The 21,801-nt window shown below is 38.2% G+C and overlaps 1 protein-coding gene across 1 annotated transcript in view; it reads left to right on the top strand.

Annotated features, from left to right (window-relative positions):
- The window catches only part of CABIN1 (calcineurin binding protein 1), a gene marked incomplete at both ends in the record, with an annotated part of 48,210 nt that overhangs the window by 8,475 nt on the left and 17,934 nt on the right, over window positions 1-21,801 (top strand). Inside the window, 15 exons of the mRNA XM_010147905.1 lie at window positions 1-171; window positions 1,842-1,920; window positions 2,173-2,360; window positions 3,593-3,745; window positions 4,456-4,650; window positions 5,727-5,963; window positions 7,465-7,621; window positions 7,895-8,010; window positions 12,913-13,074; window positions 14,288-14,494; window positions 14,887-15,032; window positions 16,931-17,192; window positions 19,241-19,501; window positions 20,152-20,303; window positions 20,843-21,021. The exon at window positions 1-171 is cut by the window's left edge and continues 35 nt beyond it. Of these exons, the coding sequence (XP_010146207.1) occupies window positions 1-171; window positions 1,842-1,920; window positions 2,173-2,360; window positions 3,593-3,745; window positions 4,456-4,650; window positions 5,727-5,963; window positions 7,465-7,621; window positions 7,895-8,010; window positions 12,913-13,074; window positions 14,288-14,494; window positions 14,887-15,032; window positions 16,931-17,192; window positions 19,241-19,501; window positions 20,152-20,303; window positions 20,843-21,021 (2,665 nt within the window). The remainder of the gene's footprint in view (window positions 172-1,841; window positions 1,921-2,172; window positions 2,361-3,592; window positions 3,746-4,455; window positions 4,651-5,726; window positions 5,964-7,464; window positions 7,622-7,894; window positions 8,011-12,912; window positions 13,075-14,287; window positions 14,495-14,886; window positions 15,033-16,930; window positions 17,193-19,240; window positions 19,502-20,151; window positions 20,304-20,842; window positions 21,022-21,801) is intronic.

The following is a 21,801-nucleotide window of genomic DNA, read 5'->3' on the forward strand; positions in this document are numbered from 1 at the left end:
GGCATCTTGGAGCTGATGATGAGATACCTGAAAGTCATCAGCCAAAAGTTCCTAGTGAAGTGGCCTTCTGGCTTGTGCGAGGTGGTTCTTAGTATCTATAACAACTGGAGAAAGCATAGCAGTAGTCTTCCCAATCCGTTACTGAGGGACTCGAGTAATCAGCATATCAAGGTAATGAAACGCTTTTCCTTACGCTTCTGTTTGGTGCTGTGTTGCGCTCTGTGTACCAAAAGCACCTACCTGAAATCCAGCAATTGAACCCTGGCTTTGCTCAGCTCTGTCAGGGGAGCTGCTTCTCCGAGCTGTCACTTTGTTCATGAGCTGCGGCCTGCTGCAGCTCGCGTACTGTTTGTCCCTGAGCTCCTGAACCTCCTGGGTCATGTGCAAGTATACCCTCTATGTAATATGTGTGTGGTATATGCACACATGCATATAGACACAGTATAAATACTACAGACGTAAATATATTTTACTCCTTTACTTTTGTTGCCTTTTTTTTTCTTCCTTCCCTTGGCTTCTGATATGACGCGAAGTTTTAAAATAACCTGCAATTTTCAGTTAAAAAAAGACCCAGACCAACCCCCCAAGCATCACCATTTTATTACCTTTATGAATCAGTAATTTCACAAATGCAATAAGAAAAAAATGGTAAGTTCTTTAAATTAATGTTAAACCAGCTTAGTGACAAGATGATATTCTTAAGTTACAAAACCGGTACTGTTGCTTCTTGTCCACCCAGTCTGCCTGTGTTATCTTTTCAGTCTTGGCAGTGTGTATTCATTTGGAAAGTTATTTGCCTTTGGTATGACTGCAGTTGGAAATTACTATTTTTTTTCAGATCAACAGTATTTCTGCTTTTTTGCAAATGAAAAAATGAGTTCTGAAAACTAGCAAATGTTTTTTTTTTTTAATACATCCTCTGGCTTTTGTATTTCTGTATATTTTTCATGTATACGTGCCCTCTTTTAAAGGAATGTAAATATATTTATAAAAGTATTCCCTTGGTTCTCATTATGACTGCATAACAGCTTGTATGTAAAATTTAACAAGTCAAGACTTTGCAGCTATACTATTAAAAATCATTGTCCTCATGCTTGTCTATTCTTTTTCATCCTTGCATTTATTTTACACTTGATCCGCAAGCGATCCTGAGTGTCATAAATTTGGGGTTTTAAAATTGAAAAGGGTTATTCTGATAACGTGTTGGACTTTTGACCCTTTTCACAAGCATTTGGTTTTTACAGCTGGACCTGTAGTCCTTGTTCCTATGAATTTAATCAGAAAATAGTATATTCTTCACTGCACAAAACTACCTGGCAGAGATCCATGTTGACGTGATTTTTAATAAACTTCTGAACTTTATGCGGCAAGCATTAATAAGCCAGTAAGACTAGAGTACATACTCAGTCTCATGGAGATAAATACTATAGGATACAGACTTTATTTCTCAAATATCAGTGCTGTATTCTGGAAATAGGATTTTAGCATGATTTAGCAATTTAATATAGTTTTATTTCAGCCAGATATAGCAATCAGGATGTCACTTTTCTCTAACATCAGGCAATGCTCTTCTCACTACCTTCTTTTATCAGCTGAGTTCTTTATTGTTTTTAAGGTTTCTAAGTATTGCTTTGCTTTGTACCTGCTGATTTGTAAATGCTATCACACACCTTTAGAAAGAGGAAGAAGTAGCTACAGCTTGGGAATAGGAATCCCAAGAGGACAAGTTGAAGGTTTTCTTTGAAGTAAATTGCAAATTTGGTGGTTGGTTTTTTTATTCTTCTTTTAATGTATTTCTTCCTGTATACTCTTTTTTTGATATCTCCATACTTTTTCCGAAGGATATGATGTTGATGAGCCTTTGCTGCATGGAACTGCAATTAGATCAGTGGCTACTGACAAAAGGGAAGAGCTCTACAGGTGAGAACGGGATGTTACTTTCTTCAGACTCTAAAACCACTCAAGATGTATGAAGAAATGTTTCCAAGAATTCTGGATTCTGGAGCTTTTTTTTCTTAATGTCTTTCAGATCTGTATTTTATTGGTCTGGCAATTGTTTGCCTTAATGTAGGTCAGCACTTCTGAAATACCAGTATGTGGGATGCTTCTCGTGGGATGCATCCCATGGGATGCTAGCACCTTTATGATAAAATGTATTTAATTGATTTGCAGTTTCTCCACGAAATTGCCCTGCTGCCTCTGTGAATGGAAAGTTTGGTCCTGACTTCCCGGGAACTCATTTCTTGGGAGACCTGTTGCAGCTGTCATTTGCATCCTCACAGCGGGATTTATTTGAGGAAGGTTGGATGAACTTTGTCACTCGGGTGTATTGGCTGAAGGCTCGCTTTCTAGCACTGCAGGTTTGTTTTACTTTTGATACAACAAATAAAACTTTTCACAAATTAAAGTCAGTGTTGTTCAGAGATGCTGTAGCTTATTCGGGAATCTCAGCTCATTTAAGAATGCGGATAAAATTAGCTAAAAACATAGTGATTTCGTTTTACTTTTTAGTATGATTAACTATCCCTAAGGGTAGAGGTAGAAATGAGGTAGGAGGACTCACTTGTTAAGCTAATATTCAGGTATGTTTAATATGTAAGTCTCTGTTTAAATTAGTTCCTGTTCCTCTTACAAAAATGTATTTGGACCAGAGTTAATCTGGAATAGTATTGTGCAGCTGCAGAACATGGGTTTTTGGGACTGGCTGGACTAGTGGATACTGTCAAAGTCCCAGACAGTCCAAAATGCAGCTTTCAGCTGAAGCAAACTGCATGTTTAATTACTCTCCCCTTTGCTTTTTTCCAGGTAGCATGATTCTTCTTTTGGAGACATTTAGTTTAATATGCAGATTTTGAAGCAGAGGGTTTAAAACCTGTCACTAAGGGAATAATTTGAAAGAAATGTTATTTGATCCCAGCCTTTTTTGCCTTCCAAGCATTGCTTCCTCAGGACATCAAAGAGTTTGTTTATGCATCCATTGTGTTTAAGTCAATTGTCTGCTCATAATGTCAGTCAGTTTTGTGTGAACTGACCAGTTCTTTCCATTTTTATTTTTTGCATCTAAGGTTTCCTTTCTAATAAACTTACTTGAGGAAAAACGAGAGTTCCTATCTGGCTGCTGCTATTTTTTCTTTAGGTAAACGGGGTTATGTTTTGCCTGTGCAGCTTGCATTCCTCTCCTGAAACTCAGCTTAAGTATCTACTTCAGCTGGACAGAGCGAGTGTTTCTTGACTCAGTGTTTTTATTTGCACAAATGGAAGAGTTATTTCTACTGTTTTCTCCTCCATGTTTTTAAAGGAAAGGGATTTTAGCAATCCAAATTAATCTTTCAGATTTATGCAAGCTGAGATCTATTTCTCTGATTTGTTTTACCTGATACTGAAGTCATTGGTAAGATACACAGATATATGGTTGCCCCCTTTTTTTTAAATTTGAGATTGTCAATTGGATTTGTTTTTTATTTGAGAGGAAGATGTACAGTGATCACACTGGCAGTGCCTGCAATGAATTTGAAACATTTTCTACACGCTTTAGAAACCCTTGCCGCATACAGGACTCTGTTTTTTGTTTACCTCTGTACTATTTCCGTAGGGAGACATGGAACAGGCACTTGAAAATTATGATATCTGCACTGAAATGCTACAGAGCTCCAATACAATGCAAGCCAAAGCTGGCAATGAATGCAGCAGCATCACCATACGGTTACCTAATCTACATGTTGATTCTGTTGTTTCTTTAGAAGAGGTAAGAATTGATTTGCAGGTGTGTTCTCCCCACTCCATCCATCCCAGTTTCAAAGGTCATCTGTCAGTCAGTTCTTTTGTGATGGAAGTTGACCATATCTGTCCTAGAGTTTTTCTAAGGATGAAATAACAGGTTCATAGTTTAATGATGTCAAGACCATCATCTCCTTTTCACAAAGACAACTTTTGGGTCTGTTAGTCCTGTACAACTTAAGTTTGCTTTTGTGCAAAATAAAAATATTAGACCAAGTACATGTAGAATTATTAGATTAGTGTTTTATTTTCTGTTCTTAAACATAAATTTCACATTTGCTTAAATGAGCTCTTGAGTTCAGCAGTCTGTTTTTCACATAATTTATTTGTGTACATGTTTAAACAGAAGGGTTGCTGTTTTGGGGGTGAACTCCAGCACAGGACAGACTGTCTCTACTTTGAAGTCCATCTGATGGATGTATTCTTGCAGTGTAGAAATGTGTGATTTTGGGATTTGAGGCAAAAAAGTTTAAAATCATTATAGCACTAAAATCATATGCTATATAATAATTAAAAATCTGTGGAATAGGTGAAGTTTTACATAGTAGGTGTTTTCTTCTCAGTTTATATTCCTGGATGTAGCTGTAGAATTCACATAGCTTTACAGGAGAAATGTCACCTGTCAAATGTATGAGAGACAAAATGAAAGTTGGACTGTCCTATCTGTGGTGTTTGCAGATTGAAAAGAACCTAAAATCTCTGGAGAGATGCCAGTCTTTGGAAGAGATCCAGCGACTGTATGAGTCAGGGGATTATAATGCAGTGGTGCACCTGCTTCGCCCAACATTATGCTTTAATGGTTATGGCAGAGCAAAACATCTGGAATTTGTGACATCCATACCAGAGAGACCAGCACAGCTGCTTCTCCTACAGGTTTGGTTTGTTTCTTAAAAATCTTTTTTTAGTAAGGGATTGAGACTTATTCCTGAAAACAGGATGAAAGGATTTCTAGAGTGGGTGTTAATGAGTCTTACTTACAAATCTGTAAATGGTCTGAACAGCATAACTTCATCAACATCATTAGCAATATGCCAGCTTTGGCTAACTGAGAATGGGGCTAAAGATATGTCTGAGGCCTACATGAAATGGGCAGAAAAATTGTAAATTCTAATCAACTTGAATCATTTGCAGAGACATCCTATGGATGGATTCATGCTGTTGTATCTGCTGTGAATCCTTCCTGCTTTTGCTGATGTTGACTATATGGCAATGTACAACCATTCTGAAACTTAGCTAGCATACAGATGATTTTTATGATGTAGTATGCTACATCTGCCCTGCATGAATGAGAAACTATTAATAGATACATCCAGTATAATTGCTATAGGTTTAATCTATTTGACACGATGAAAATAAGTGTACAGACGAGCTCAGCTATAGGAACAATTGGAGCCTATCAGGTTCCCTGGGAAAATAAAAAAAGGTTGCACAAAAAAAGGCTGATGCTCTTTTAACTGGACTGAACCAAATCCTACAGCCTCCATGCCATCTCGTGACCCAAACTTGGCAGAGTAGAAAGAAGCAGGGGGATGTTGCTGTAGTGCTAGCCTTATAGTTGCTATTCTGTTACTTATGAAGTAATGAAGTAGTAGCACAAGATCATAAAAGTCCTGTTAGTGTAGGACCCCGATGCAACTGTGTATCATTCGAGTTTTAGACCTACAGCTATCCCTTTCCTGAAGGTTTTTTTCCTTGCATCTCTTAGTAATGCAGAAAGATTGTGTTGATTTTTTAAAATTTAGATCCTATGTGTGTATTTGTCATCCAGAGTCCATGCACTTCCTCTTGTCCTTTTTTTAATGTCATATTTAAAGGTGTTCTGTTACCGTTTCATTAAAGGAACAACATTAACTGTATATAGTGTGTTGCTTTTCCCTGCTGTGCATTCGTGCTTTAAAGTAAACCCTTCATCTTTACAATAGTTTTTTTTCCATACTTATATTCCCTAGGACTCCCTGCTCAAACTGAAGGATTACAAGCAATGCTTTGAACACTCAGAAGTTGCCTTGAATGAAGCAATTCAGCAGATGATTAATGCAACAGCAGCCACTGCTAAAGAAGAGTGGGTTGCTACGGTAACACAGCTGCTCACAGGAATAGATACTTCATTATCATCAGCCAGCAGCATCCTGAAAGACACTTCTGTAACACCAAGCCTCGTTCGATTAACAAACAACATGATTCAGGTAACCTGCTCACTTGCATTAGGAAAGAGGTATTGTGTGCTACAGGTCTTCAGACATGGTACAGCTGCTGTCTGAGCTGCCACCCACTCACCGTGACGGGGTTACGTTTTTACTGGGGAGAGTCGGGGGAAGATGAGCATTACCTTCACAGCCTTCATTGTATTTCATAGAATCATAGAATTTCAGTACGTTAGAGAGGCACTGAGCACACGTGTGCTGGGATAGCAGGTACCTTCAAACACTAAATTGCCTAAAATCATCCAAGAATGGTAGTAAGGTAACCCAAGGAACAGCACTGCTCCCTTAGGCTGTTTGAAATGGTGATGATGCAAAGACTGATTAAGCTGGCTGGGTGCAGTTTGTATGTTAAGGCACTGATCTCAGCTGCATGTGCTTTGGGCTAGAAGACGACATCCTGTAAGCCTTATGGATATGGCAGGGTTGCTTGCAAGTACTGGCCAAGCTCAGGTTTTCCCAGTAAAAACAGAGAGGGTGATGAGAAGAGGGCAGGACAGAAAATGATGTGTGGACTGTTTCTAGCATTACGAATACAGCTAATTTTAGCCTTTTAAAAAAAGTACTTTCCAACCTTAAAAGTACTAAATGAATATTTTTTCAGTTCAGGTCACAAATGGTATACTCTCAGTTCTGTTAAGAAGCTAGGATAGTTAATGTCAAAATTTAAAGTGCTTACAACTCCCAAATCTTCATATACTTCAGTAAAAGCCAAGGACCTTCACTACTCACAAAATCATATTCATTGTTTAAAGTTGATGCGTGTCATTATGTTATGCAGTGTAATGCATTCTGGAGAACAGAGTATTCATTGTAATATCCTAAATGATTTCTGTAGTAAAAATAAATATGATTCTTTACCTGCATAAATACCTATAGAAAACCTGTTGTACAGGTGAAAGAATGTGAGAGAAGTGTAGGATTTCAGAGATTTCTGGCTCTGTGGCAATGAAATAGCAGTTGTCTATGAGAAATGCTAGGGCAACGGTTCCGTGACACAGCATTGTGTTGCTCAGAATTTATTCAGTTACATCGTTTACATAGAAGCTGTTAACAATTCTAGTTGTTCTTTAACAGTTATTGAAAGACCTGGTAAAGAATTTGGGAATTCATTTAAATGAGTTCCTCTTCCTTGATGAGTTGTAGATAAATTTCTTGTACAGTAATGAGGCCTACTAATGCTAAGAATTTATGCTGCTCTTTTGCTTACTTTGGTTTTGTATGGTATTATCAGAGAACTAACTAGCTGGAAAATCACCATGCAAGAGGAATGTCAGGGTAGGGGAAATCATCTTCTACCCTTCCCCATACCAGTTGATCTTATTTGTAGGACTTCTACTGCCACTCAGCATGAGAAGCTGAGATACAACCTTGGATTATTTCCTTAGGATAAACTGCATTACCAACTTCGCGTTGTTTGGAAAGGTTTCATACCTGATGTTTATTTCCTATCACTTTGTCTGTATAATGTCTGTTTCTTGTTTAGATCATAGACTGCAGCATGGCAGTCCAGGAGGAACCAAAAGAACCATACGTCTCCTCAGTGCTTCCCTGGATTATCCTGCACAGGATCATCCAGCACGAGGAAGATGCTTTTCGATCCCTTTGCTGCCAGCAGCAGCAGCAGCACCAGGGAGAAGAAGGTAGGTTAATTATTCTCTTTTACATATTGCAGCTGAGCTCCTTACTATCTAGCTCTGGAATATAAATAAGAAAACGCTTGTTTGTCATCTTATCTTGCTGGCTGAAGGGACTAGTATGCAAACATTGCTTTCTTATCACAGAGAAAACTAGTTTTTGACAGATGAAGCATTGACCTCTTGGATGTAACTCGGTTCTCTGCTACTTAAATATTTACTAATATTCTTTCTTTACTACTTCATCTAAATATTTAAATATTTACTTATTTCTTCCAGTGAGTCCTGATACCCCTATGTTGCCTTCTTCACTCATGCTGCTGAACACTGCTCATGAGTATTTAGGAAGAAGATCCTGGTGTTGCAACTCAGATGGTGCTCTTCTCAAGTTCTATGTAAGTGTTAGCATCATAGAATAATTTAGGTTGGAAGGGACCTCTGAAAGTCATCTATCCAACCCCCATCTCAAAGCAGGGGACAACTTCAAAGTTATATTAGACTAATCTAATCATTCAGATGAAGTAAAAATGCAGAAGGGACTTTTTCCAGAGCTCTTGTAAAGCATTGCATAACTTATTTTGTTTATTGTAGGGGTTTTCCTAGGTTTTGATTTTGGTTTTGTTCTTTCTCCTGAACACAAATGTTGCTAGTTCAAGATACAGAAAGAATCTGGGTGGAAGTCTTATTTATGCTGAAAGGGGTTGAGTGATTATCCTTGACATACATTATCATGTTGTCAAAGATGTTAAACATAAAAATGGATGCAGCGGAGATGTGAATAGTTGGTAGCAGGGATGTGGATAGCTGGCAGCAAAGCTGAGCAATTCAGTAATGGACTTCTTTTGTTTAAACCAAAAATACTTAACTTGCTTTCAGATGAAGCTTGAAGTGTTTTAAATTCATATAAAGGAAATTAATTTTTTTAAGGACATTTTTTTGTCATCACAGACACTGAGACGAAGTTTCAAGTATTAGTGACCTTTAAGTGGAAGAATGTGGGTATGGTCTTTGCTTTTAAAAACGCCTTGAAGGATGATTAATGATGCTCATTTATGTTCAGTAATCAAAATTATATTCAAAAGTCTTAATTGTGAGAACTCTTATGTTAAAAGAAAAAATAAGAATAGTGAAAGTAGAAAGAATGACAGCATACCTAAGTATTAGAATAAAAAAGTTTTGTTCTCTCTTTGGAAATCAGTTTTCTAAAATCTGGAGAGTAATAGGAATGAACTCTTGAGTGTTGATACAGGATTGAAAATACACCTGAGAACAGTTTATTTCCTGTCATAATTCCCATTGTTCTGTGGAATAACCTCGCTGAGAAACATAGTTGTTTTCTTCTGATTTTTCTACTCTGTTTTGGTTCTTGCACTAGTACTTTATTTTACTCCCAGGATTTGAAAGAGAAGTAGGAATAATCAAGCAGTCTGATGGTACCATACATCATTCACAAGCTGAGAAAACCCACAGTGTTATTTCTTTAAAATTGCTGCTAAAATAACCCAGTGGGATTCCATATTCATCTTGTCTCTGATTCTAAATAAGTTGCTCACTTCACAGAACTGAATGTGTCAAGTGTTATGTAAAGTTTGCACATTTTCAATATAGGTAAATACTGTTTAACATGTAAAAAAGAGCACATTTACGTGTCAGCCAGGAAAATTCAGTTTTGAATTCAACTTGGTGGTTTATTTCTACCAAATCACAAGGGTAAAGATGTTCAGGCCATCGTCTGTCCTCAGTAACGCGTCTGGAATGGTATTGACCACTTGCAGGCCGTGTGGTCTCATCTGGATATGGTCCTGAAACTGTGATTTGGCTGTTCTGCTCATGGTACATTTGACTTGTTTGATTATACCTGCCTTGATTTTATACCACAGGTTGAAAATAATAGTAATTCTCTTGTCTTCATGTTACTAACTAAATGTAACTTCAAATATGCATAGGGAGTTCATCTGTTGAACAAAGACGTTGAGAAGGAAGAATTACTTCAGTCCTTGGCTTCTCTGTGTCGGAAGGCTCTTCTTTGCTCTGTTGTTCAGATGGGTGTGTTGGAAGATCTAATATGCTCCAGAAATGTCTGGGCGGTAATGCTGTAGCATTATTACATGAAAGGAGTTACCTGTTCATTGTTGACCTGTTGAAAATTATTCCTCGAGGTCTAGTTGTTACACCACAAAAGAATTTTCCCATGGTTGCAGGAGAATATTTCTCTGTGTGTTGCTGTTTCCTCACTTTATCCTTGGCTTAGAAACCGAAGTGCAGTCAGCTTTTCACAGTGCAGAGTGCTGCCAGTCTGGGACAGCCTGGCTGTTGGCGAAACCCTGGTAATTCAGTGCTGTGGCGTTCACTGGGCAGTGCTCTACAGGGATATTTCAGCGGCACTTTACAGATTCAGTGTGACTTCATTGTGGTTTATTACCTTCAGCCAAGAGAAAATCATGATTAGTTCTGCACAGAGCCACTCGGGAATCTCTTAATTTCCCTTCTCAGCTCTCCCTGGAGCTTGTTATCCACAGCTCAGTGCCAGACCCCATCTACCTCTGCGTTTGAGCAGCGGTGTGTCTAGGACAGTAGCTTAGACAGCTAGGAAGGATGGTGTGGAGGGACCTGGGGGGTTTTGCAGGAGTCGGCTCACCCTGCTAGGGCTGGAGCTAATGAGCAGGGTTTGGACTGAGGCTGATTCTGTGTAGGGCTGTTAGATTGTCTCTGCATCCTCCTCTCAGTCTCCCTGGTATTAGGAGCATAAGGCGGATACACCTGAGCTGCCTCTGCATGGATCTGCCTTGTGCCCAGAGGGCTCGTTAGCTCAGGTAGTGTGCTTCGTGAAAATAGCATTTCCAGACTCCAACTTGCCCTCGGACGCAGTGCTCCTAAGGGATGAATCTAAATTGTGTCGGCATGGGGTGCCTGTACCCACAGCCTGGGGACTCTGACAGCCTGCCCTGCGAACCTGGACAACTACAGAGAATTGAGAGTTGTGAATATACGTACAGCTAGATCTTTGCAAATGTCATCGGGTACTTAGAACAAAATCAGCTTTCAGTCACAGAATTGCCCACTACCTGAACTAAAATGGTATTACTGAGCACAAGAATTTAGTTTTCAGAGACAAGAAGGTGTTGGAAGGCTAAGGAAAGACAAAGATAAATTGGGATGAATTATTTGAGGAGAAAGGCAGCTTCATGAATGTTGAACAAAAGTGTGGTTTATAGACTAGTATTACATGATCACCTGTAGATGAACTGTCTGCTCAAGTGCATTTAGGAAGGTGCTGTGCAAGGGATGTTAGTGTGTAGGTAAGTCCTTTAGCAATAGTCAAAGTCTGAATTGTTAGAACAATTCTGGGTTACTGCCAAGGCTGAATAGCAGAGCAGATTTTGAACACTGTTCAAGAGAGAATTCTGTTACTGGTGTTAGATGTGATTTTTCTTTGCAGCAGTAGGAATATCATGCTTTTGTTACAGCATCCTGTGATGCATACATCTTCCTTTCAACCTATTTATCTCCACTTTTCATTCATTTCAAACGTTGTTCACAAATTCTTACAGGAAAAGCAGTGGAAGTAAGGTGCCTGTTGTGATTCAAAGATGATTGCTGTGACTCAAAATTTCATTGAAAAGCCTTCTAAGAATTTTCTTTACTCTGGTCTTTCAGGGTTTTGGCTGTTAATAAGTGTTACCGCATTCTTAGCACAGATCCTTTAAGCAGATGGGAATTAATATCTTATTGTTAATCCCAGCATTTACAACTGATCTTCTTACACGTAGAATGACAGAATTTTGCCTTGTGATGACGTGTTTGTAGTGTCAGGAAAGCCAATCACGAGAAACTTCTCATAGCATGCATCGTATGCATAAATAATTGAGTTTACAATCCTAGATGTTGTAAAATGATAAAGGTGATAAGCAGAAAGTAGAATTACTGTGAAGGCAATATGACAAGCTTTTATACAATTTGCAAATAGGTGAATGTTTTGCATTTTCAATTTATGACTGCAGAATTTCAGCTGAGGAAACTCCTAAGTTAATCAGTATGATGAGGAATGGCTGTGGCTGATTTGGAGAAGTCAGATCTTACTAAAAAGAATAAATGAAAGTTGATGCTCTTTACCAGAGGAAAAATGTTAAAGGAAATTACCTATCAGTTAATGGAGCTCTCCTGTTAGTATACAGCTTCCTAAAACGTTAGAGGCAAATGACAGTGGAGAACTTAGCATTTTTCTGTACCCTTCAGTCTCCCAGATGATGACTGCAGTAGAAGAATTTCTCTTCTGCCGCCTCAAATGAGTTTTCTTTAGACATAACAGGTGTGCTCTGATGCTGGGTGCACACAGACGACATACTGCTGTTGGAGGTGCGAGATATCACGGGTGTAATTTCAATTTAGAGGCTTAATTTTGTAATCTAAATTTCATAGTGGTACATGTTGGAATTGATTCTTAAACCTTGGTGATTAAGCGTGGGGTTTGTTTTGGTTTTGAAATGAAGGTCCAAAATCCCACTACACAGATTGTTCTCGATGAATGTGTTTTATTGACTTTGAAATGTCTTCCTGGAATGTGTTCTTTTGGTTTGCTTTTTAAAGCAGCATAGTGAAAATTTTCAAAGGATTACCTTTTGTCTTTTGACATTCAATTGCAATTTTCTTTAATGAATGTTTTGGAGTAATGGCATCTTCTAAAACATGCTACCATGGGTAGTTTTTCTTGTAATGTTGAAGTTAAAGATAGCAACATGCTACACTGTTTAGTCATTTGGGATGGATCCAGCCACTTTCCTTGGTGTGTAGCCATCTGTATAATACTACTCATACTGTGCAAGTCTATATCCCTTTTAGCCAGATTTTCATTAGCCGTCCCTTCATTTTGGGCAAAGTCCTCTCCATCCCCAGTTTCTGTGCAGAGGAAATTGATGTTTGTGAATTAAGGCAGAAGTGCTTCTTTTCCTTATTCACAGGACTGACAAACTGTAGCACTGATATTCAGAGAAGCAAGTTGGTATGTAGTGGAAAACTTTGAATGATCTTAAGTCTGAAACATTAAGCTGATATCTAATCGCATTGATTAAAGACGAGTTTATGAATTAACATTGGGGGAAAAAAAGCCCTTCATTGCAGTTACAGTGCCATTGAAATTCCTTGTGTGAGACCAGTTTACAGAAATATGGACAATATTTGGGGAAAAATACCTGTAGTTCCTTAATGTTGTTTTCATCATCTGCCTTCAGACACCCTGGTGAGTTAATGCAGTCTTCAGCTTGAAGATGACTCTTTCGTTGATTTCTGTGGTGTTGTAGGTCCAGGTACTACAAAAAGAACTTGCAGCATCTACTTCTGAAGATACTCATCCATACAAAGAAGAGCTGGAAACAGCCTTGGAACAGTGTTTTTATTGTTTATACGGTTTCCCTAGCAAAAAAAGCAAAGCAAGGTACCTGGAAGAACATTCAGTGCAGCAGGTAAGATATGTATTATTTAATGTCAGTGGAATATCCTGAAGTGAAGAAAGATACAACCTTGTTTGGTTTTAATGCATCGTAATAGGTTTTGGAGAAAGAGGTTACTTTTCATTGTAGAAGTCATGTATTGTACATATCGTAGAAAATAAACCCATTTAAAAAATATGGAAGCCTTTATGAATCTAGGGGGTCAGATATTTGAAATGAAATGCTAGTATAGTCTTATTCACCATAGTCTGCCATTTTGAAACTATTGACAAATTGATTTTATTGAGCCATGACTTTACTGTTTTCAACAGAGAAGAAGTTGGCGTTTGAGGAATATTAGAGAAATAAGTCAGCTCAAGAAGAAACCTTTAGCAGCCAGCCTTGCAGTTTAAGAAAGTAAAAAAAAGTCACTGTTAAAAATTATGCAAGTAAATTATATTATAGCTTATTTTGAAATGTGTGATGGTAAATATCTGGTAGCTGTTTATGAGAACTGTGAAATTCAGCTGAGTTTGTGAGAAGAACAACTACAGAGTGCCTTGCAGTTGTAGTATTAAGGAAGGGACAGATGACGAAGATCAGCAATCCTCTGTCTTTCAACAAAATTGCTGATTTTGTTCAAAAACCTCAGATGATTTTTGCATTTACCAAATGCAAGTGGTCATAGAGTTAAAATTTAAAAAATTCGTACAAGCATAAAAATTGTCTGGCTCCATTGAACAGACCTTTCTAAATTCACAAATCCTGTTATGTTATTACTCATTGAATTGTGAATTCTGTCTTTTAAACTTACCTTAGATGGACCTCAGATATCACCCACTTCTACCTCTCTTGCCATGGGACACCTTCCACTAGGTCAGGTTGCTCCAAGCCTCATCCAGCCTCATCCAGCCTCATCCAGGGATGGGGCATCCACAGCTTCTCTGGGCAACCTGTCCCAGTGCTTCCTACCCTCTTTGGGAAGAACTTCTTCCCGATATCTAATCTCAACCTCCCCACTTTCAATTTAAAGCCATCATCTCTTGTCCTATCAGAGAAAATTTGACTAACTTAAGAAAAAGGGAAGTATAAGAAGATTCCTCGCTGGCTGCACCTCCCCATCACTGCTAGAGTAGTATGTATATTCTTATGAGCTATAAAAGCCATGAAAACTCATTGTTAGTAGACTATGGAGTTTTGGAACAGAAGATAAGTTTTTTCACCTCTCATCTACCTCCCTCTCCAGGTTGATCTAACATGGGAAGATGCTTTGTTCATGTTTGAATATTTTAAGCCTAAAACTCTTCCAGAATTTGATAGCTATAAAACCAGTACTGTGTCTGCTGATTTGGCCAACCTTTTGAAGAAGACTGCTACAATTGTTCCTCGAACAGACAAGCCTATGCTGAGCCTAGATACTGTATCTGCCTATATTGAAGGAACATGCAGCAAGGTATAACTAATTGCTTAAAAAAAATAATTGAAAGGAGTAAAAATAATTGTTGTTATTTTTATATTGACTTTGAGGTAAGGGAATGATTTATTCCAGGATGTTGGTTTTCTTCAGGTAATTGCATTTAAGTGAAATAAGAATGACACTACCAAAGCTTTTAGTCTCAGAATGGCAAGATGTAATATTGATTAATGTGGAGTCAGTATGAGACATTTGTTAGTGTTTGTAAGTGCTCTCTGTGTCTGTGGAATGCTTTCACTGCTTCTGTGTTCAATACCTTTGTATTCTGTGATGAAAAGGCAACTTCCTTGCTACAGGAAAGAAAAAAGGGTGCAGCTCATTTAATACAAACATTTTCTTTAATATGAACCTTTTACTTTTTTTACTTTCAGGTACCATCTCTCCCGGATGGTGCAGACTATTCTCCACCCGTGGTGACTGAGTTGTACTATCTTCTGGCAGACTATCATTTCAAGAATAAAGAACAGTCCAAGGCCATTAAATTTTACATGCACGACATTTGTATTTGTCCAAACAGGTCAGTATTATTGAATCCTGCCGCACGCACATCAGTCATCCCTCTCACTTCTTTCAGTACTGAAAAGCAGACAACAAAATATATTTATTTTGTTTTCAGGAGATAAAAAACCCCCAAACTAAAAGACCTGCCTGGAATTCATTATCACAGGTTGATTGTGTAATTAAAGGCGTCTGTAAAACAACCCAACAAAACCCCCAAAAATTCAAACCTGGTGTTAAATATTTGATTGTTTTGAAATTAAAAAAATATGAAGGAGGGGGGCAGCTAAATTAACATCAAGAATAACTGGCAAGGGCTAGGACTGAAACAATATTTCTCTTTTGCACCTTTTGTTCTTTGTTTTGGCATGTTCATACATGAACATTCTATGTTCATACATGACAAGGAATGAAGAATTCTACTGTTTAATAGCTTAGATACAGCAGAAGGGGATTGCCTGTTTAGGCTGACCGCTTTCTAAAAGTATTGATCGTGCTGCTAAAGAACTACTCAGCAAATACAAGCTCAAGTAAAGCATTTAAGTGATATTTAAACTGAAACACCATGATTCTTGATAATTTACAACTCACTGAAATACCACCAAGATCAAGTTCCCTCATCTTAAAAATAAAGCATGTTTTGAATGGCAGTCTTCTAAGATGAAATTAAGTACTCTTTAAATGTACTGATTAAATACAGGGTTTGCATAGTAGATGTTAGCTGTCATTTTAATCCTCCTTGAAGTTGATAGATCAGGGTCAGGGACAAAAATCCTAATTTGATAGATTGGAGAGAAGAAAGATATTTCTAAATCCAGTCACATAGCAGAGACAAAAGGGCAGGCGAAGGCACAGAGCAATTTTACATGTGAAATCTACTGAGGAAATAGCTCTAGATTAATATTATTGAATCTTCTGGTCTGAGAACTGTGGTTAGCAGATTGAAAACTTTTGTTTGAAGGCTGATAAAGAAATTGCCAACACCCACACATCCCCATTTTTCTGTATTTTGATACTTTTAAACCTAAACTTATAAAAAAATGAGTGGAATACATTTTTACTTTAATGTGTGACATCTTGTTGCTCAGATGCTTTCTGTGCTAGCATAGTATTTTTTCCCCTGTCACATGAGATCTCTTATTACAGTTCCTCTTCCATTCCCTGTGGGAATCTGACTATTGAGGTCACTTGACCCAGAAATGGGTTTTCAATTGAAATCAGCAAGAAATTACAAGCAAAAATGTGAGAACATTATGATTATTCCTTTGGTGTTAGAATTATAGGAAAATTGAAAAACCCAAAGCTGTTGACCCCAGATGTTAATGTGAGATTATGGAATATGGAAACTACTCTTCAGACTGTATTGTCAGTGATGTGATAAACACAGAACTAGGTCCCCCTCAGTAAACAGCCTTTCGCGTTCAGCAGAATTTTCCCACGTGAATGCAGTGTGGGTTTTGTGATATTTGTGTTGGAATACGATGATGATGATAAAGACCATTCACAGTTCAGCCCAACAATACACAATGTCATAATGGCTGTCAGAAATAACGGGGGACAGTGTTTGGATGGATCAGCGTGGTTACTGAGGAAAGAAGTCGTTTGGAGTGCTGCCCTTAGAAGTATAGATAGGCTATTTTTGCATGACTAATAAACCTTGTTGTTTCATCTGTTTTTCATGTGTGACAATTACTGGGGACAGTGCTTTATTAGGAAACCATTTTTTAGAAAAAACAGTATGATTTAGGCTATGCTATGCACTGTGAGGGGAGGAGGAGATGCAGAAATCTGTTTTGAGAGGCCATATGATGAAAGGAAGGGAAAGTTGTGGTTATAACAAAATGCATCTGGTCTGTGTGAATCAGTGTCATGTTTAGGGGGGGAAATTGTTGATGTGTGATGTTCTTGCATGCATAGGTTCGACTCGTGGGCTGGCATGGCTCTGGCTCGAGCAAGTCGTATTCAGGACAAGTTGAACTCCAATGAACTGAAAAGTGATGGCCCAATCTGGAAGCACTCAACTCCCGTCTTGAATTGCTTCAAGCGAGCCCTAGAGATTGACAGCTCTAATCTCTCCCTGTGGATAGAATACGGCACCATTTCTTATGCCCTACATTCCTTTGCATCCCGGCAGCTTAAGCAGTGGAAATTGGAACTGCCCCCTGAAGTTGTGCAGCAGGTGGGATATAACCGACAGCAGTATGAAATTTTAAATGATCTTTTCTAACACAGTCGCTTTTAAAATGAAATATTTACATGCTGCGTACCACATATTAGACTGTATGGTTTCTTAGTAATATTGGAGATTGTAATATTCATTTGTATAAGCTGCTGGTGTCAAACAGTATTTAAAGGGGTTTTGTCTTTTTTTTTTTTTTTTTATACTGTGTAAAATTAGTTTGAGCCTGATCTTTGAATTATTAGTCGAAGGTGACACAAAATTTTTGTAACCTTCAGGAAATGGGAATTGTATTTACTTTTACTTTTCTGTAAATGTCATGCAATGTTTCCTGGAAAAGGTGAAATATGTACATATTTAAATAGTGAAAAGATCAGGAGTTACTCTGATATCTGTGTCCTTAGGTCATATCTTTTATCTAAAGACATCTTCCTGCTTTTGTATGGTTTGGGGCTGTTTGCTTAAATAATTCTATCAATCTCCTCATTTTGATCTTTTTTTTTTCATAGGAAAAGTTGTTAGAAATTCATTAGCTCTTTATGCACAATGATGATGAAAAGGTTAAGTTTATTTTTAAGCCATAAACCTGTAAACTCTATTTCTGATTTAACTATTCTGACTTAGAAATACTATGTAGTCCACAACTGGAAACAGAATGAAGAAGGAAATGTTGCTCTGGAGCATCTGCTGTAATTTGTAAAAAGTTTTAGTATTTGAACTGTAGAGATGGGGAACATCCGTTTGTTTCCAGGAGATCGTGTTTCCAGCAAGGTCCTGCGTCTGAGCTGCCCCTGTAACTGTATTTGCAGTGCCCTTCCCACAGACACTTACTCAGCACCTGACCCTTGAAGAAGAAAGGCAATGTCAGCATGCAGATTAAAGGAGAACAAATGATTTATTAAATAGCATGTTTGAAATGACAGCTAACAATGGAGTTTTCTTTCTGGGGGTTATTACATCCAAGAGCTCCAAAACTAACTACTCAGAAAATGAAGTTATTAAATTTTATACCTTTGATCTATCAAAAGTTTGGTCTTACTGTCCTGTGGCCTCTTGCCTGTGAGAGACTTACTGAAGAATTCCAGGGATAATGCTGGAGTTACTTAGTATTGTCAGATAAAATGTCCAACACAGAGCAGCCATCCTAAGTTGTGGATTAAATCAGAATGTTTATTTAGGACTAATCTTGCTTCTGTCAAGTGAATATATTAAAAATGCATAATTTACTAAAAAAAAAGCTCTATTATAATAAAAGATAAATTGGAACAATATAATCTCCCTCCCAGAGGTACATCTCTTCAGGAATGTGTTTCCCATACGTAAAAACCTTATTATTCACTTCTTCTTCCAGAACATTTAGGAAAGGAAAGGCTTTGTTAGAGTTCTTGAAGTGCAGCAATTGCTTAGGATACTGTTATAATTTAAATTTATGAACTTCTTTTTCAAAGAGAGAAAATTACGTTAATGCATCTTCTGACCTAGTTTTTTGTGACTTTATTGGCAGCTATCTTTAATTTATGCTGCTGGTTTTAATTTCTTTGGGGGGTGGAGAAAGAGTATTCTTGCTGTATTCAGCTCAAAATCAGATGCATTGCAAGCAAGATGAAATACATCACCGGTAATAGGGGTCCGTAGTGGCTATATCAGACTTCAGTTGCAGAACAAAACAAATAATTTTTTTTCTTTGAAGTGTTCAGATAATTACAGCTCTGAAAAAGTGATAAAATTTTTGTGGACATCTATATTGGTTTGTTAATTTTCAGATTTATATGCATATTCTTACACTTTTGTCTTACTGTTTTGTTCTGGTTATTTGTGTCAGCACTTGCTGGAATGGGTAAAATCTTACCCACGAACACATTTTGTGGGCCATCAGGATGTATTTGATCACTTGGGTATGTTGACACTTGGGTATGTCTTTGAGGTTGAAAGCGTTTTAAATGATACACCTTGTTTATGCACTTTTATATGCAGAAGTGTATTTTTTCTGAATTTTTAATCCCAACCACAGTGAACTCATGTATTCTCAACACTTCATTCGATCACAGATGGATGAGCGTCGAGACAGTATGTTGGAGACAGCCAAATTGTGTTTTACGTCAGCATCTCGCTGTGAGGGAGACGGCGATGAAGAGGAGTGGCTTATTCACTACATGCTGGGGAAGATTGCAGAGAAGCAGAAACAGCCTCCTGTTGTCTATCTGCTTCATTACAAACAAGCAGGTCACTACTTGCACGAGGAGGCTGCCCGGTATCCAAAGAAGATTCACTACCATAATCCACCAGAACTTGCCATGGAAGCGTTGGAGGTAAAAAGTTAAACACCTAGGTTTGAAAACTTTGTTCGCGATGTAGTTAATGGAATGCCGGCTGTTATTAGGCGTATGTACATGGTGCTTTGCATCTGGGAATGTTTGCAAGACTAACTTGGGGAGTAAAATGGAGCCTGTTATTCAGGTTCCGGTTTTGTTTTAAAGACACTTTAATGTACACAGTCTCGCTACTCGACAGTCAGAAATTCCACTTCTGGATTTTGCTGCTCACAGTTCATTAGTCGTTTTTTATCAAAATGACGTGGATAGGTTTCATGAGCATCTCACAGCTGTGAAAGTCTCCATTCGCGCAGGAGTTGGAACAGCGATCGTAACACCTTTGCGCTCACTCTGTTGTCTGCTCTAAGTGGTGGATCGAGGACAAAGCCAGTGGTGACTTGCTTCCAGCGACACCAGGACTGCTTTCTCTGTTGCATTCCAGAGCTTGCAGTTATAAAATGGTTATGGTGTTCAGGCCTTGTAATTTATGATCAGCTGTCAAAGGCAGGAAAAGTCCTGTTCAAGTACCTTGGGGTAACAGGTGACTCTTTACTAACTCCTGCAGGTTCTACAGAGACGAGACTGTTTGTAATAGGTTGCAGAGCTCTGAATTCTCTACTGACCAAATGGACTTGGGTGTTTTCTAGGTATACTTTCGACTTCACGCTTCTATTTTGAAGCTTGTGGGGAAACCAGATTCTGGAGTAGATGCAGAGATACTAGTTAGTTTCATGAAAGAAGCTTCTGAGGGACCGTTTGCCAGGGGTGAGGAGAAGAACACCCCAAAAGTTGCAGAAAAGTGAGTGCTAATTTCCAGGAGTATCCTCTGAAAGTGTATCTACAAACTACTGTATAATAAACTATTAAAATGAAACTGGATGAAATAGAAACAAAACAAAGGGATGTTTGCAGTTTTCAGGTATCAGGACCAGTAATATTATACGCTACTCTGAGATCTTCTCTGTAATTGGCACAATGTAGGTGGGAAAAGAATGTAATAGAACAATTTTGATCTTGTGACCCATTTTGAAACCACTGTTTTAATTTTTTAATAAAATTTAATTTTTTTTAATCAACGGTTAACACGCAAAAGCTAACGGCCTTTATTTTAAAGGATGAAGAGATCTCAGTCCTCATAATTTGACTCACTAACAACTGCAAAATAAAGGCTGTTTTACTATTGGCAGGTGATCAGGGAGGAATATAACCTGTGCTAAAAATCCACCATTTAGAATTTGTTACTGTTTTGGAAATGTCGTAAGAGTATGTACTCTCCTTTTGTTCTTTGTGTACGTCCCCAGTATGTTAACACTTTATATTTTTTCTTGCCTCTCCCAGAGAAAAAGCTTGCATGATTGATGAAGATTCTCACTCTTCAGCCGGAACAGTGCCGGGCCCTGGGACTTCCCTCCCCTCATCCTCCGGTCCAGGTCTGACATCCCCACCTTACACAGCCACTCCAGTTGACCACGATTACGTCAAATGTAAAAAACCCCGTCAGCAGGCAACGCCGGACGGTACAGTCCCTGTTCTCAATACTGGCAGCACAGGGAGGTGCTCTAATCATGGGGGGTTTGACCAGGAATGATCAAACTGCTCATCTCAAGGAGGGTGATGGGTCTGTGGTAACACGGGCAATATTGAAGCTCATAACCTTTATGAATTCAGTGCTTTAAATAGAATCAATGTACAGCCAGAGCTTTAAATACAAATTTCAAAGTTGTCACCTGCCACCACTGGCGCCTGTCACTTAGTCAAAACAGGGTTGTTGATAGAAGGAGTATGTAGCCAGCTGAATTTTGAGTGGGGTGGGGGGTTTAAGGGTTTTTTTTCCTCAACAGCTAAATGTCTGAACTCATTAGGAAAGATGTGTGTTCAGTCTTCAGATGACTGGACACTGTTTCAGAGCCTGTGTGAAATGACCAGGTGAACTGCGGCTGAAGCAAGACAAATTGTTAAAAAGGCAAACCAAAACAGTATTATTCTTTTTTGAAGGAGGCAGGTGGCAACTATTTTGAATATATTGTGTATCAGCACGAAGTGATTTGCATGACAGTTGAGTAGACTTCATCTTTTAATTTTTCTTTATCATTTACAATGACTGGTTAGCAGCTCATCTTTGTAGAATATAAAGTGGTTTCATAAATAATTGGCTTATAATTGCAGAAGGTAGGGTGGTATCACAGTGTTACTGAAGATTCATACCTATATAGTAGAAATTCAGTTCCTATTTAAGTCATCTGACATTATTATTATTTGGCTAGGAACTTTATTCCGATGTTCCACAGAAATGCTCT

The sequence above is a fragment of the Eurypyga helias genome, unplaced genomic scaffold (assembly GCF_000690775.1).
Source record: "Eurypyga helias isolate BGI_N326 unplaced genomic scaffold, ASM69077v1 scaffold10930, whole genome shotgun sequence".
Taxonomy (NCBI): domain Eukaryota; kingdom Metazoa; phylum Chordata; class Aves; order Eurypygiformes; family Eurypygidae; genus Eurypyga; species Eurypyga helias.